This window comes from Prionailurus viverrinus, chromosome B1 (genome assembly GCF_022837055.1).
Source record: "Prionailurus viverrinus isolate Anna chromosome B1, UM_Priviv_1.0, whole genome shotgun sequence".
NCBI classification, from domain to species: Eukaryota; Metazoa; Chordata; class Mammalia; order Carnivora; family Felidae; genus Prionailurus; species Prionailurus viverrinus.
The window spans coordinates 149794392-149808744 of record NC_062564.1 but is presented as its reverse complement, the minus strand read 5'-3'; the positions used below and the strand labels follow the sequence as shown (position 1 = coordinate 149808744).

At 34.1% G+C, this 14353-nt stretch overlaps 2 protein-coding genes across 6 annotated transcripts in view; both read right to left on the bottom strand.

Annotated features, from left to right (window-relative positions):
* LOC125164574 (sulfotransferase 1 family member D1-like) overlaps positions 1-9328 on the bottom strand; it is a 46254-nt gene extending 36926 nt beyond the window's left edge. Inside the window, exon 1 of the mRNA XM_047857383.1 lies at positions 8834-9328. The gene's annotated coding sequence lies outside the window, so the exon portion shown is untranslated. The remainder of the gene's footprint in view (positions 1-8833) is intronic.
* A 4422-nt stretch (positions 9329-13750) lies between these two features.
* LOC125164551 (sulfotransferase 1E1-like) overlaps positions 13751-14353 on the bottom strand; it is a 94686-nt gene continuing 94083 nt past the window's right edge. For all 5 annotated transcript variants that reach the window (XM_047857344.1, XM_047857345.1, XM_047857342.1 and 2 more), the window contains one exon: positions 13751-14274. In XM_047857344.1, coding sequence (XP_047713300.1) covers positions 14162-14274 — 113 coding nt within the window. In that variant the 3' untranslated portion in view covers positions 13751-14161. The remainder of the gene's footprint in view (positions 14275-14353) is intronic.

Below are 14353 nucleotides of genomic sequence, written 5' to 3'. Positions count from 1 at the left end.
TGGTTTGAAGACAAGTGCTTATAAGGATTTGGTTTTCTAAACCTCTCAGAAAGATAGAAACTAACCTACATGTTTTTTTTTTTTTTTAAGTTCACATGGTCTGGGAAAATATTTGATATAAAAGTTAGTTTAATGTTGATGTTTTAATTGAAACAGACATGTCTTTAGACGTTTCAGCATTAGATATAAAACTTTCATTCCACCTGGGTTTACTAGTGAAATAAGTTCATATTGTCTCTTACAAGGTCTGTCAACTACACCAAAAGAACAGACTGGAATAATGGCTGACTTTGTCTAATATTTAATGAAGTTTTTGTAGGTAATTCAAATGTAATTATTAATTTTAAATGTTTATTTTTGAGAGAGGGAGAGAGGGAGACAGAGCGTGAGTGGGGGAGGGGCAGAGAGAGAAGGAGACACAAAATGTCAAGAAGGTTTCAGGCTCTGAGCTGTCAGCAGAGGGTCTGACTCGGGGCTCAAACCCAGGAGCCCTGAGATCACGACCTGAGCTGAAGTCAGACGTTTAACTGACTGAGCCACCCAGACATAATCTTTTTAAAAAAATTTTTAAATCAAATATAATTACTAATAACAAGTCAATTAAATAGATGTAAACAAAATGTCCCTTGAAATATAACTTCCTCTGGAAGATAATTATAAGTCTTTGGAAACTACTTAATATTCTTCACACTGGTAAAAGTCAATGTTAGTCCATGTTAACCTAAACCAAACATTGGCTTTCATGCCTATTAATGAGTTAAAATAATGAAATATTGTACCTAAGGATATGATGTGTCTTAATCACAAAAAAGTTAATATTAAAATCACAATAATCAATACATTATTCCCCTAGAAAGTAATAATATTTTGATATTCAGATTCTTTTTTAAAAGGCGTTTATTCTGAGACAGAGAGTGGAAACAGAGGAGATGGAAAGAGGGAGAGAGAGAGGGAGAGAGGCAGTATCCCAAGCTGCTCAATGTGGAGCCCAACATGGGGCTGGAACTCAGCAAATGTGAGATCATGACCTGAGCTGAAATCGAGAGTTGGACGCTTAACCAACTGAGTCACCCAGGTGCCCCGATATTCAACACACCTAAACAGGACAGATTTTATGAACTCCTTTTTAAATGTGTAAAGACTAAACTATTTTAGCAATAGAAATGCTGTATTTGTGGGGCTTTTCAAAGCACAGCATTGGGAATCTGAGGTGTGGCATTTGAGCTGTTTCACAAACCAACCGTATAAACCTGAGTTACTTACCTCCTATTTCTGAGCCAAGTTTTACCTGTCTAAAAAATATGGGAAATGCACAAAATGGTCACTCTGGTTTGTTTCACCCCTAACATTCTCCAATTCTAAAAATTTTTTTTTAACGTTTATTTTATTTTTGAGACAGAGAGAGACAGAGCATGAACGGAGGAGGGGCAGAGAGAGAGGGAGACACAGAATCGGAAGCAGGCTCCAGGCTCTGAGCCATCAGCCCAGAGCCCAACGCGGGGCTCGAACTCACAGATCGTGAGATCGTGACCTGAGCTGAAGTCGGACGCCCAACCGACTGAGCCACCCAGGCGCCCCATCACATTCTCCAATTCTAAGTAAAATGAATATTCTCTGGTTACCAACTATATGTTAAAAAAAATTTTTTTTTTGTTTTTATTTTAGTTATGAGAGAGACAGAGTCTAGCAGGGGAGGGGAAGAGAGAGAGGGAGACACAGAATCTGAAGCAGGCTCCAGGCTCTCAGCTGTCAGCACAGAGCCTGACGTGGGGCTTGAACTCACAGGCAGTGAGATCATGAACTGAGCTGAATGAAGTCGGCGGCTTAATCTACTGAGCCACCCAGTGCCCCCCAACTATATGTTTTAGGTCATAACAGTAGAAACAAGAAAGGAACATGTTTACCACAACACTCCTCTACTGCTGAAAAATTCTGTTAGGATACTGCTAGTTAAAATGCTGCTTTGCTTTTATCAAACTTCAAAGTGTACATTTATAAAAGCTTCTTATTTATAAAATCTCAAAAATAATACATACAATATTCTGTATTTTTCATATGACTTTTGGCAGTTTATGTCTGTAATAAATTATCCAATTATGTGCCTTTTGACTGTTGTCTTTTGTTTGTTTGCTGTCTACATAGAAATGAGCCCATGTTCTTTTCCCACACACTGTATCCTATAAATGATCTTAGTTTATGTTATCAAGTTTAGTTGGCTAAGATAGCATGGATTAACACCAAGGCATAATACATGAAAAATACTAATATTTATGAGCATTTATAGTCATTATAATTTTCATATTATATATCTCCACTTGACTTAATAATAGCTTTGAAATTGATATATCATTGGAAATTTTCAGAGTTTATGCAACCTGCCCTATAACACAAAACTTCTAAATGGTAATCAGATTTCACATCCTGGAAATTAACTCATCCAACAGTGAAAGCTCTCAGCTTTGTTGCTGGAAAGGCCACTGCTGGAAAAATCTAGAACTTACCAACTATGTAGCTTTGGGCAAGTGAACTTTTTTGAGGAGAGAATTCTTCATCTGACCAGATAGCATCCATTTCATAGAATCATAGTCATTGTGTCAATGTCATTGTCATAAGCTCATAAATGAAACTAACTGGAATTTAAATAAAAACTTGAAAGAATATCATAAATGAAATAATGTGTATGAAAATGCATCATGCTACTGGGTGTTCTATGTAAATGATGAATCTCCAAATTTTACTCCTGAAACCAATACTACACTATAGGTTAACTAACTTAAATTTAAATAAAAACTTGGAAGAAAAGAAAAAGAAAAAGAAAATGCAGCACACTGTCGGGCATGTATTTCTAAAAGTGTTATCATATGGTCACCATTTATACCATCATAATCTCAAAATTCACGCTTTTTAAAATTTTAACACTGTCTCAAACCAGAAAAAAAATACATTCTCTTTCGTCTAGAGAACTATTCTCTATCTGATTCAGTCCCACAAAAAAGAGATAATGGTCTAAGTTTTTATATTTAATCTCTGCTTTATAATCTCTCTCTTTTTTTAAACGTTTGTTTGTTTGTTTGTTTATTTATTTGTTTATTTATTTATTTATTTATTTATTTTTGAGAGCTGGAGCTGGGGAAGAGTAGGGAGTGAGGGAGAGAGAGAACCCCAAGCAGACTCCATGCTATCAGCACAGAACCCAACGTGGAGGTCCAACTCAAACCGTGAGATCATGACCTGAGCTGAAGCCGAGACTCAGATGCTTAACTGACTGAGCAACTCAGATGCCGCTATAATTTGTCTTAAGCAAGCCATTAGCTTTAAAAATGCTTAACAACTTTAGTATTTAAGTGGAGATAATTGCAATTACCTGTTTCCTCCATCTCATACAGATATTCGCAAGATGAACGTACCCTATTATTTCATATCCTCAGGCAATTCTTTGTACATAGTCAGGAAGTAATGGATGCCATTTGCTACCAGGCACTATTATTGTCAGGGTCTTTTAACGTAGGTATTTTATGGTAAAGAGTTAATTATATTCTTCGTCTGGCATCCCCAGGGCCTTGTTAAATCCAGAAAACAGCTCTCTAATACCTAGCAATGGAAGAGATTGGTGAGATCACTATCTCAGTTCCTGAAAGTATATACAACTCTGCTTTATAATAGGGCCTTCTTGTTTGTAAGTGTAAATGATATACATGTTAGGAATAGTATAACAAGCATGTATCTTCATTGAAAATAGAATTGTGTATGTCTGTGTTTGAATGTGGGTTGTTTTTTTCTTTAACTTGATTTTGTCTTTCTTTCTTTAAAATGTGGCTTTTCTGTCACCATGGTGCTGTATGATTTCACCTAAAAAGTAGGAGCTTTGGATTTCTCCTGCAGAGAAAAAGGCAATATTTGGCAGAGTTGGTTAGAAGGTTGAGCAAATGTTTCCTGTTTTGTACGATCAAAAGTAGGCAAAGGCAGATGGAAGAAGGTGGGGAAATAAACATTTATGGAGCACCCACAATGGATTGGAGCCAGTTTTCAAAAGGCCCTTTCAAGTGTGATTCTGAATAATTTTTGTAAATTTTTTTGACTATATTGTCTTCATCTGTAAAATGGGAATTATTTTATGTCTCATCGCATTGGATACTTGTAAGAATTAAATGAGTAAAGTACTTGGAGCAATGCTTGACATAGAGTAAAGATCAATAAAATATTAACCACAAAAAATTATAATAATAATTTACCTTTCTAGCAATATATGAAATAGATATTATTTACCCCTATTTTCCAGAAAAGGGAACTGAGGGTTGGAGATGTTATGAGAAATTCCCAAAGTCAAACAACATGTACATAACGAAGTGAAGGATCATAACCCCAGGCAGTATTTCTCTGACATCAGCCCTGGTAACATTTTTCTAGATGTATCTCCTTAGGCAAGGAAAATAAATGCAAAAATAAACTATTGGGACAACATCAAAATAAAAAGTGTTTGCTCAATAAAGGAAACCATCAAGAAAACAAAAAGGCAACCTATGGAATGGGAGAAGATATTTGCAAGTGATATATTCAATAAGGGGTTAATATCCAAAATATATAAAGAATGTATACAACTTAATACTTAAAAAAACAAACCAACTGATTAAAAAATGGGCAGAGGACCTGAATGCTTTTCCCAGGAGGACATATAGATGGCCAACAGACACATGAAAGGATACTCAACCTCACTAATCATCAGGGAAATGCAAGTCAAAACCACAAGAGCTATTACTTCACACCAATTAGAATGGCTAAAGCCAAAATGACAAGAAACAACAAGTGTTGGTGAGGATGTGGAGAAAAAAGAACCCTTGTGCACTGCTGGTGCATCCATTGTGGAAAACCATATGGAGTTTCCTCAAAAAATTAAAAATGATCCAATAATTCCACTACTGAGTCTTTTACCAAAGAAAATGAAAACACTAGTTTGAAAAGACATATGCTTATTCCCTCCTATGTTTATTGCAACATTATTTACAACAGCCAAGATATAGAAGCAATCTGTGTCCATCAATAGAAAATGGAATATTTCTAAGCCATAAATAAGGATGAGATTGTGCCATTTGAGACAATATGGATGGACCATACAGTGTTCTATGCTAAGTGAAATATGTCAGAGAAAGACAAATATCATATGATTATACTCAAAAGTGGAATCTAAAATAAAAAAGAAGAAGAAACAACAAAAAGCAGAATCAGATCTATAAATACAGAGAACAAACTGATGGTTGCCAGAGGGGAGAGAGATGCAGGGTTGGGCAAAACGGTGAAGGGGAGGTGAAGATAGAGGCTTCTAGTTATGGAATGAATATATCATGGGAGTAAAAGGCACGGCATAAAGAAAACAGGCAATGACATTTTAATAGAGATGTGATGGGACAGATGGCAGCTACACATGGTGAACATAGCATAATGTGCAAGTTTGTCAAATCACTGAGTTGTACACCTGTGTATAAAGTAATGTAACACTGTGTGTCATCTATACTCAAAAAAATAATACACAGATTTATGGATTCTGGACACCATCCTGTTCCTTCTTTGTTTTTTGTTTTTTTTTGTTTGTTTTTCAGTTGAATAATTAATTGTCTTTAATTTAATATGAAAACATTTAAGGATTTTTAAATAACTTTTTAAATGTTTATTTATTTTGAGAGAGAGAGAGAGAGAGAGAAAGTGAGGGAGAGAGAGAGAGTGGGGGAGGGGCATAGATAGAGAGGGAGAGAGAGAATTTTAAGCAGGCTCCCTGCTGTCAGCACAGAGCCCGATATGGTGTTCAGTCTCACAAACCAAGAGATCATTACCTGAGCTGAAATCAAGAGTTGGTTGCTTAACCAACTGAGCCACTCAGGCACCCCAAAAACATTTAAGGCTTTGAATTTGTCACTGGTCAGTTTTGGCCAAATCCAAGAGGCTCAAATATTTCCAGTTTTCATTATTTACTAAATAATTTGTATTTAATTATATGATTACTAACCCAATAGATTATTATAAAGAAAATGTATTTGATTTGGCTTTAATTTGCAAATTTAACTTGTCTCATTTTACAATTTTTAATTAGATTCTCTATGTTAGTTTGCTGGTTTAGAGAATTCAAACATCATAAATTTTATATTTTACATTTGATTGTGATCAAAATGATCAAAATGATCATTTTGTGGCAAGTTGTATTATCTATTGGTAGTATAAGATACATCTATTGGTATATCTATTAGTGTCCATATTTAGTGTATATATGTGTATGTATAAATCTGTATATATATGTAAATGTGTAAATTTATATATGCGTATATACAAATGTATTCAATGTCAATATATTTTTGAATCTTCAAAATATTTTAATATCTCTCAGATAGATTAATGTTGTGTAAGATTTACCTCTGCATATCTATTTCTATCAATTTCTCTCAAAACTTTTAACATACACAGTAAATGAGTTTTTCTTCTTACTCTGAAAGTATGCTCTCTGAACTATAAAACTGTGATTGTGTTCATTATGGAATATAATATTTATTAACATAGATTTAGCTAACTCTTGATCTTTTTTGTTTTGAATCTATCTTATTAGACAATAACACTACTTTTTCTTAGCCTATATTTTTTCTCTGTTTCTCAATTCATCCTTTTAAAAATCCATATGTGTGTGTATATGTATATATATATATATATATATATATATACATATGCACACATATGTTTATTCCCTTTTAATGTTTAAACCAATTTGAGCACTTTGGCAACAAAAGTATTTCATTATTCTCCTTTAAAATATGTTTCTTTCTTTCTTGTCCATCTATAATTTCTATGGGTACTGTAACTTTTAGCACAACCTTCTTTGGAGAATAAGATACAAAATTCAATGTCTTTGAGAAATAATGATATTTATATAGGCTGAAAACATTGACTTCTGCTAACTTGACAAAACTGGAGTTAGATTAAGCCTTAAACCCACATTGACAAAGGCAAAGTGGCCTATAGTGGGATGAATCAGACCTAAAGAAAATTACCTGGGCAATGTCAGATCTCTTATCACCAAACCTTTTCCAAAACAAAGAATTACTCTTTTCTAGGAAAGATTAGTGTTATTCCACTGTTCCTCCTCTCTAAAATCTATTCTCAGGATGTGGTGCTATGAGATGCAATGAGATGAATGTACCTGTGTATGTTCTGCCAAAGCAAGTGCTAGATGTGTGCATTGTGAAGTTTCATAAAGCTTTAATTTTTCCTAGAAGGAGATGACTTTAACTCAGGTGTGCATCTTCAATTGTGACGTCTTAGATTCTTCCCGGACACACACCCTTGAAAGTATTCTTCAAGTTTTAAAGGCTTTGGATAGCTACTTCCTATTGACTTTTGAAATCAGTTCCAAACTCTTTCAAGTTTATTTCTGTCAAGTTTCAGAACACAACAGGAAGTTGTTCTTAGATGCAATGAAGAAGGATACACTTGCCAACATTCCAGAGAAAACAAAGGGTCTAATTGTTGCTGAAAATACCCTCTGCATACTCTGAGCCATCATGAAACACTAAATGAGTCATGTGGCCCCAAATGAATTTTTTTTTTACCATATAAAATACCTCTTCTAGTATATCTGGAAATTTAGGCATCTCATATGATCATACAGCCTTCAACTATATTATCCCCATTTTCAGTCGGGAATATAGTGATTTTAAAGTTCAGTATAGCTTTATTCATGTTGATAGCTAATAAATCTATTTTAATGGTTTAAAATAAAATATAATTTTGGAACATTTTCAGAACATTGGCTTCTAATTTTCACATCTTGAAGAAAATATTTATATCTTTCTTTTTTAAAAAAAACGTGATTGTAAACATTTATGCATTGAAAAAACCTGTATTGACTGGTCATAGGCATTAGCCCAAATAAATTAACCTGACTTACTAGAATCATTTTAATTTCAAATATTTAGGTTTAAAATGTATTAAGCTCTTTTCATCAGTTGTTAAAATACAATGCTAAATAATCTCATTACTACAATAAACATTTAGTGATATCAAGTGACTTCATTTATTGAGGTTTTCTGTACTAATGTGGGGTTTTTTAAATATTGCTTAAATAATAAATCTAAGGTAAAAGTCAAAGGGATATAGAAGAGACCATTCTGAAGTAGTTTTTCATTAAAGTGACAGTAGGAGAGTGCGCATGAAAAAATAATCGTGTTTCAAAACCTTTAGGAAAGTAATAAATTTGTAGAAACTGAAGAACACATTACTGTAGTGGTTCTCTAATTTAAAGATAAAAAAGATCATATATGCATTGTAGTGAAACACATGCCATATAGTCAAATTATTTTTGAAAAAGGAAATAAAGGCAGTCATCAATGGAAAACGCATTTATCTAACATCTATACAATACAATTCTTTGGTAATTTCAAGAAGTACAAAAAAGCAGACTTGTATCTTTACCTAGATCGGATTTCCATATTCTTACACACAGATTTTTAAAGAATTCAACCAAGTAGTTGAGATGTTCCTTTGAGATAAATATTCCTTCTAGATAAACAGAAATACTGAGGTGGAAGATTAATAACCTTTAAAATTAGTTTTAGCTTTACAAAGTTAAAATTAGTAGAGCAGACTACCTCTGCAGACAATACAATTTTAAATATGAAAAATAATGCTTGGAATTTATGATAGAAAATCTGGACCTAAGAATCCCCAGATAGTTCCCATTTCACAGCAAAACATCCATATGAGAATTTCCATTTCTCATTCTCTAATTTTTCAGTTGTTAAATTTAGTTTTATACAAAATATTGACACTTTAAAGAGAGAGTTGATAAATCACTTACCAGATGGTTGTCTTGAGGAACTGGAGGCCCAGAGTTTGTTTCTACAGAAATTGGTTACTGGAAATTTCCCTCTATATATTGTTCAGTCAACCAAGATAATCTGTCTTATGCATTAGGAAGAAAAGATGAAATCTGTAGGGCTATATGAGGTTGATAATTAGCTGTACAAAGTCTATTTATTACCAGTTTAAGTATTAAATGCTTAAGAGAAGGCTTTTTGTTGTTACTTGTGGTGGTAGATAGATGGAAACAAAGAGCCTGTGGAAATCCATGGAATCTGGAATGAACACTATCCAATAATTATGCGTAGTAAATGGAGGCTCTTTAACTTTCGCTTTTAATTTCAGCTATAAAAGCATAACACGGATGCCATTTCATGGCTCCAGTGTTTTTATTAGAAACCCTCGCTTAAAGGTGATTTATTTGTACCTCTAGAACTGCATGGGCAAATTAGACCAGCAGGAACATGTTCCCTGTGTCAGGCAGGGCAAAGGGAAAAGAACATGAAGCCAAGAAGAGTTGGAATATCTTCTGTTCCTTAAGTGAAGCCCTTACCATCCAGAGCCAGATCTGTATCACTTTTTTAAGCCCTGGGCCAATAGTGGTGACTGTGGTAAAAATTCTGTTTCCAAATAGAAAAAACTGATTTGAAACTCGTCATTTTCCACATGATCACCTATATATGACATGCTTCCTTTTTTGTTTCTAGGTCTTGAAATCATGCTGTTAACACAGGGCAAAGTTATTTAGAGCTCTGAGTTTATCAAACTGTACAGAAATGGAATTTGAAATTGCAACCTCTCATTCAACAAAGTATAAAGATGTTTTTTAAACGTTTATTTAGTTTGGGGGGGGGGGGAAGCACAAGCAGAAGAGGGACAGAGAGAGAGAGAGAGAGAGGGTGAGAGAGAGAATCCTAGGCAAGCTCCACACTGTCAGCACAGAGCGCGTCCGGGACTCGAAACCATGAACCATGACACCATGACCTGAGCTGAAGTCAAGAGTCAGATGCTTACCCGACAGAGCCACTCTGGTGCCCCAAGATATAATTATTCTATATTATCATCCTCTGAACATCCAACCGTTCCTTTGGCTCCAGTGGGAAAATCTTGATTAAGGATTTTATCTTGTAGTCTGCTTCAGGGAAGAAACTAAGAAACAACCTGAATGTCACACTGCTACAGAATTACAGGAAGGCAACACATCTGGAGAAAATTAGATACCATTTATAGATTAATCTGAACAACAGGGGAAAATATTTCTAGTTTGCCTCTCCACAGGTCTTGCAGCTAGAATATGATGCTCAGGCTCTTCTCATGCCTCCCTTGCATGAGATTGAAGATTTATGTTCCAGAAAAATTGCAACTTATGGATTCAGGACCTAGTGTTACTAGATATAGCTGAAGAAAGCATGCCATTAATGAAAACAAGGGAATTCAGGGATGAGACTTTTCAGGTTAGTTTGATTGAAGGATGCATCCCACTTAATTTGACCTCATGAGAAAGGTCCAGGGAAATAATCTGCTTAACTTTATTCTCCTCTCTTCTTCAGATTTCCTGTCAAATAGAAGCCAGAGAGCCCAAAATCCTGTTAATGTAATTCATACACTTTAACCTCCCAAGGCAGAAAACAGGATGGAACCTGGATGGGTAAATGAAAGGTATCCAGCCTAGTAAACTTGCCCCATTACTCAAAGGGTTTACTTTCCCAAGCCGTAATTATTATTGGTCTAAAAAGCATTGTCAAGTTGATTGCTGAAACAGTATTTTAAATATTCTTTTCTGTAGGGATACATTTTATAAATAAATATTGTTTAGAAATAAGTTTTAAAAGTTTGCATGATATTGTGCATATATATATATATATATGCCTCCAAATGTATGTGTATATCTATCTATCTATCTATCTATCTATGAGAGAAAGATAGAGAGAGAGACATACATTAAAGATGAATTATATATAGAATGAGACTATAAGTGTTTGAGGGTTAGCAGCAACACATCAGTAGATTTCATCAATACTACCCTGATCAGATAAGACTGAAACTTAGGGCAAGATATCTCAAAACATAAATCTCTAGTTTCTTATAACTATGTTACTATGTATGTAGTATGTACCCTGAATGATCATTTAGGTATAGATCAGTTCAATGTTTTTGTCACTGTCAAGGAGTCGCCAACAATTCTGACACTTCAGCCCAAACATTGGGACTCTCACAGGCCTTCCTGCGAGATGAGAATGAATAACTGACTGAGTTTTAGGTTATGGCAGGGAGTTAAGAGCAAAATTGGGAGTTCTTGAGCTCTTCATCATACAATTCTTCCTGCAGGATTTCAAATCAATGCCAACAGTTTTGATAATAAAGGGCTGTAAAAAGTTGAGAGAAGGCCATGGGAGTTGATTATACTAATGTGGGCAAATATTCACTGTCCTGTACTTTGCCTTTGAAAGCAGTATATTTTCCTGCCCAATAACTTTGGACTTAAGCCGTGATCTTTGACCAATTACATGTGAGTAGAAGTGAGAAGATGCCAATGATGCTTTAAGAGACATTGTATTTTACCATGGATCTCTTGTTCTTTTTTTGTCTACCTTGAGAGTGAATATGTCCCCTAAAGGAGCTGCTCCTTCAGCCTGGGCCCCAAAATGAAAAACACATGTGTCAAAGTCTCAGCCTGTCTAAAGCCTGAAACCATGTGGCACTCAAAAGCAACACAAACAAGGAATAACCCTTTGTTGTAGTTAACAAGAAGTCTGAGATTGTTTCATTTCTTAGTAAAGCTGACTAATACAATTTCTTTTCATAAAACTTCCCTAAATGGTGGCTAAGTTGGAGACTAGTTTAATATTTTCCCTATAAGCAGTTTCTCTAAAGTGTCTATAATAAATATGGCCCTTTGTAGACAACTTTGGTTTGGATATTCACAGATTTGGACAAAAGTACTAAAAGTTTTAGTTAATGTTCAATGGTTTCAAGAATTGACATAAATGAAAAAAATATTTTCATTGGCAAATGAGTAAGGAGTTTCTTTTTTCAAACTCCTGCTAATAACAAATATATATATGTGCCTAGGTAGACATAAGATGCTTGACTTGCATGGTTGTTGGCAGGATACCTCAGCTCCATTGTAGCCAAAGACAGATGATCTCTTTTTTTTTTTTTTTTTTTTGGCCATAAGGGTCTCCCCATGGAGCTGAGTATATTTATGTCATGGCAGCTTTTTTTTTTAATTAATTTTTTTATTTCCAGATACTAAAAAGACTTTTTTTTTAAAAAATTGAAATATATTTGACATATAACATTATATTAGTTTCAGGTGTACAACATGATGATTTGATATTTGTGTATATTGCAAAATGATCACCACAATAAGCCTACTTAACATCTGTCACCATGCAGAGTTACAAACACAGTTACATACAAAATTTTTTCTTGCGATGAAGACTTTTAAATAACTTTGAAATATGCAATACAGTATTATTATAGTCACCATGTTGTACACTACATCCCCATGACTATATTATAAATGGAAGTTTATACCTTTTGACTACCTTCACCCATTTTGATTACCCCCAGCTCTGCCTCTGGTAATCAGTCTGTTCCCTGTATCTATGACCTTTTGTTTTTGTTTTTGTTTGTTTATTTTTTATTTTATTTTTTTAGGTTTCACATATAACTGAGATCATATGGTATTTGTCTCTGTCTGAGTTCCTTAGCATAATGCCTTTAAATTTCATCCATGTTGTCACAAATGGCAAAATTTCATTTATTGATGAAAAAAATCATCAACAAAATACAGAAAAATAAGATACAAGCCAAGACAACATTGTTTATTTTATTTATTTTATTTTTTTTTAAGTTTTATTTATTTTTGAGACAGAGAGAGACAGAGCATGAACGGGGGAGGGGCAGAGAGAGAGGGAGACACAGAATCGGAAGCAGGCTCCAGGCTCTGAGCCATCAGCCCAGAGCCTGATGGGAGGCTCGAACTCACAGACCCAGAGATCGTGACCTGAGCTGAAGTCTGATGCTTAAGCGACTGAGCCACCCAGGTGCCCCAAGACAACATTGTTTAAATAGCAAATAACAATTCTTCTTCTCTTACTTTTGTTTTTGTTTTGTTTTACTGGCAAATATCACATTCTTTAGAAGTTTTAAAGAGTACAGAGCTTACATTCATTGCATTGTATATATAGGGCAGAAAGACCTCTAGAGCATAAATATTTCAAATTGGCTAAAGACATTCAAGCATAAATAATACTCATTGGGATTATTTATAGACATCTAGAAATCAGTCCAGTTCTTCCCAAAACTTATATTAGACTAAGGTAAATTCCAAAGTAGGCCATTTTTCAGAAAATAAAAGAAAATACAAAAGGTATAGTTATGCCTCCAAATGTATTTATTCTTTAGTTTTTTCTCCCAAGGTCTTCAAAGTCCATGCACAGTTATTAATGTGTATTTTATGCATTAATATGTATTTAAGCATATGCACATACTAAATATACTACTAAATGAAAAAAAAGTAGCCATAAATATAAAGAATTTGAACTGTCTATGTTTTTTGATATTTAACTACTTTTATTTTTTGGGGTTTTTTAAAAAATTTATATATTGTTTAATTTACATCCAAGTTAGTTAGCATATAGTGTAACAATGATTTCAGGAGTAGATTCCTTAATGTCCCTTACCCATTTAGCCCCCCCCCCCCAACCCCTCCGGCAACCTTCTGTTTGTTCTCTATATTTAAGAGTCTTTTATGTTTTGTCCCCTTCCCTGTTTTTATATTCTTTTTGCTTCCTTTCCCTTATGGTCATCTGTTTAGTATCTTAAACTCCTCATATGAGTAAAGTCATATGATATTTGTCCTTCTCTGGCTGACTAATTTCACTTAGCAGAATACCCTCTAGTTCCATCCACGTAGTTGCAAATGGCAAGATTTCATTCTTTTTTATTGATGAGTAATATTACTTGTATATATATACCACATCTTATTTATCCATTCATCCATTGATGGACATTTTTGGTTATTTTTAACTCGACAATTCAAACTGTGTGTTCCTACATCATACACATAGATCATAGATTTGTAGTAATTTATAGGTTATATATTTGTGCAATATTTGTAAAAAAAGGAAGAAAAAGAAAGAAAACAAAAAAGACCATAGCCTGGACAAAAATCTTGTTTTTATATGAACATTTCAATAATCATGTGAATCTAATCATGATCCTTCATATGATTCCTTCTCTACCAATCCAAAATTTGAAAAAAGTGAGGAACAATGAGAAGAAAGCTTTAACCTTAGATATATTAAGAAAACCCTTCTTAGATTTCAGTTCTTAACTTTAGAGTAGACCCTTTCATTTGCTGCTCATAATGTATATCAAATTTCTCATTCAGTGCTACTGTAAAGTGATTCTTCCAGTCTCCTGCAATCCCTGCAACAAAAGAGAAAACATAGTAAATATGTTGTCCAGCCAGAATCATGACATTCTCTAACATTTATTATATTCATTA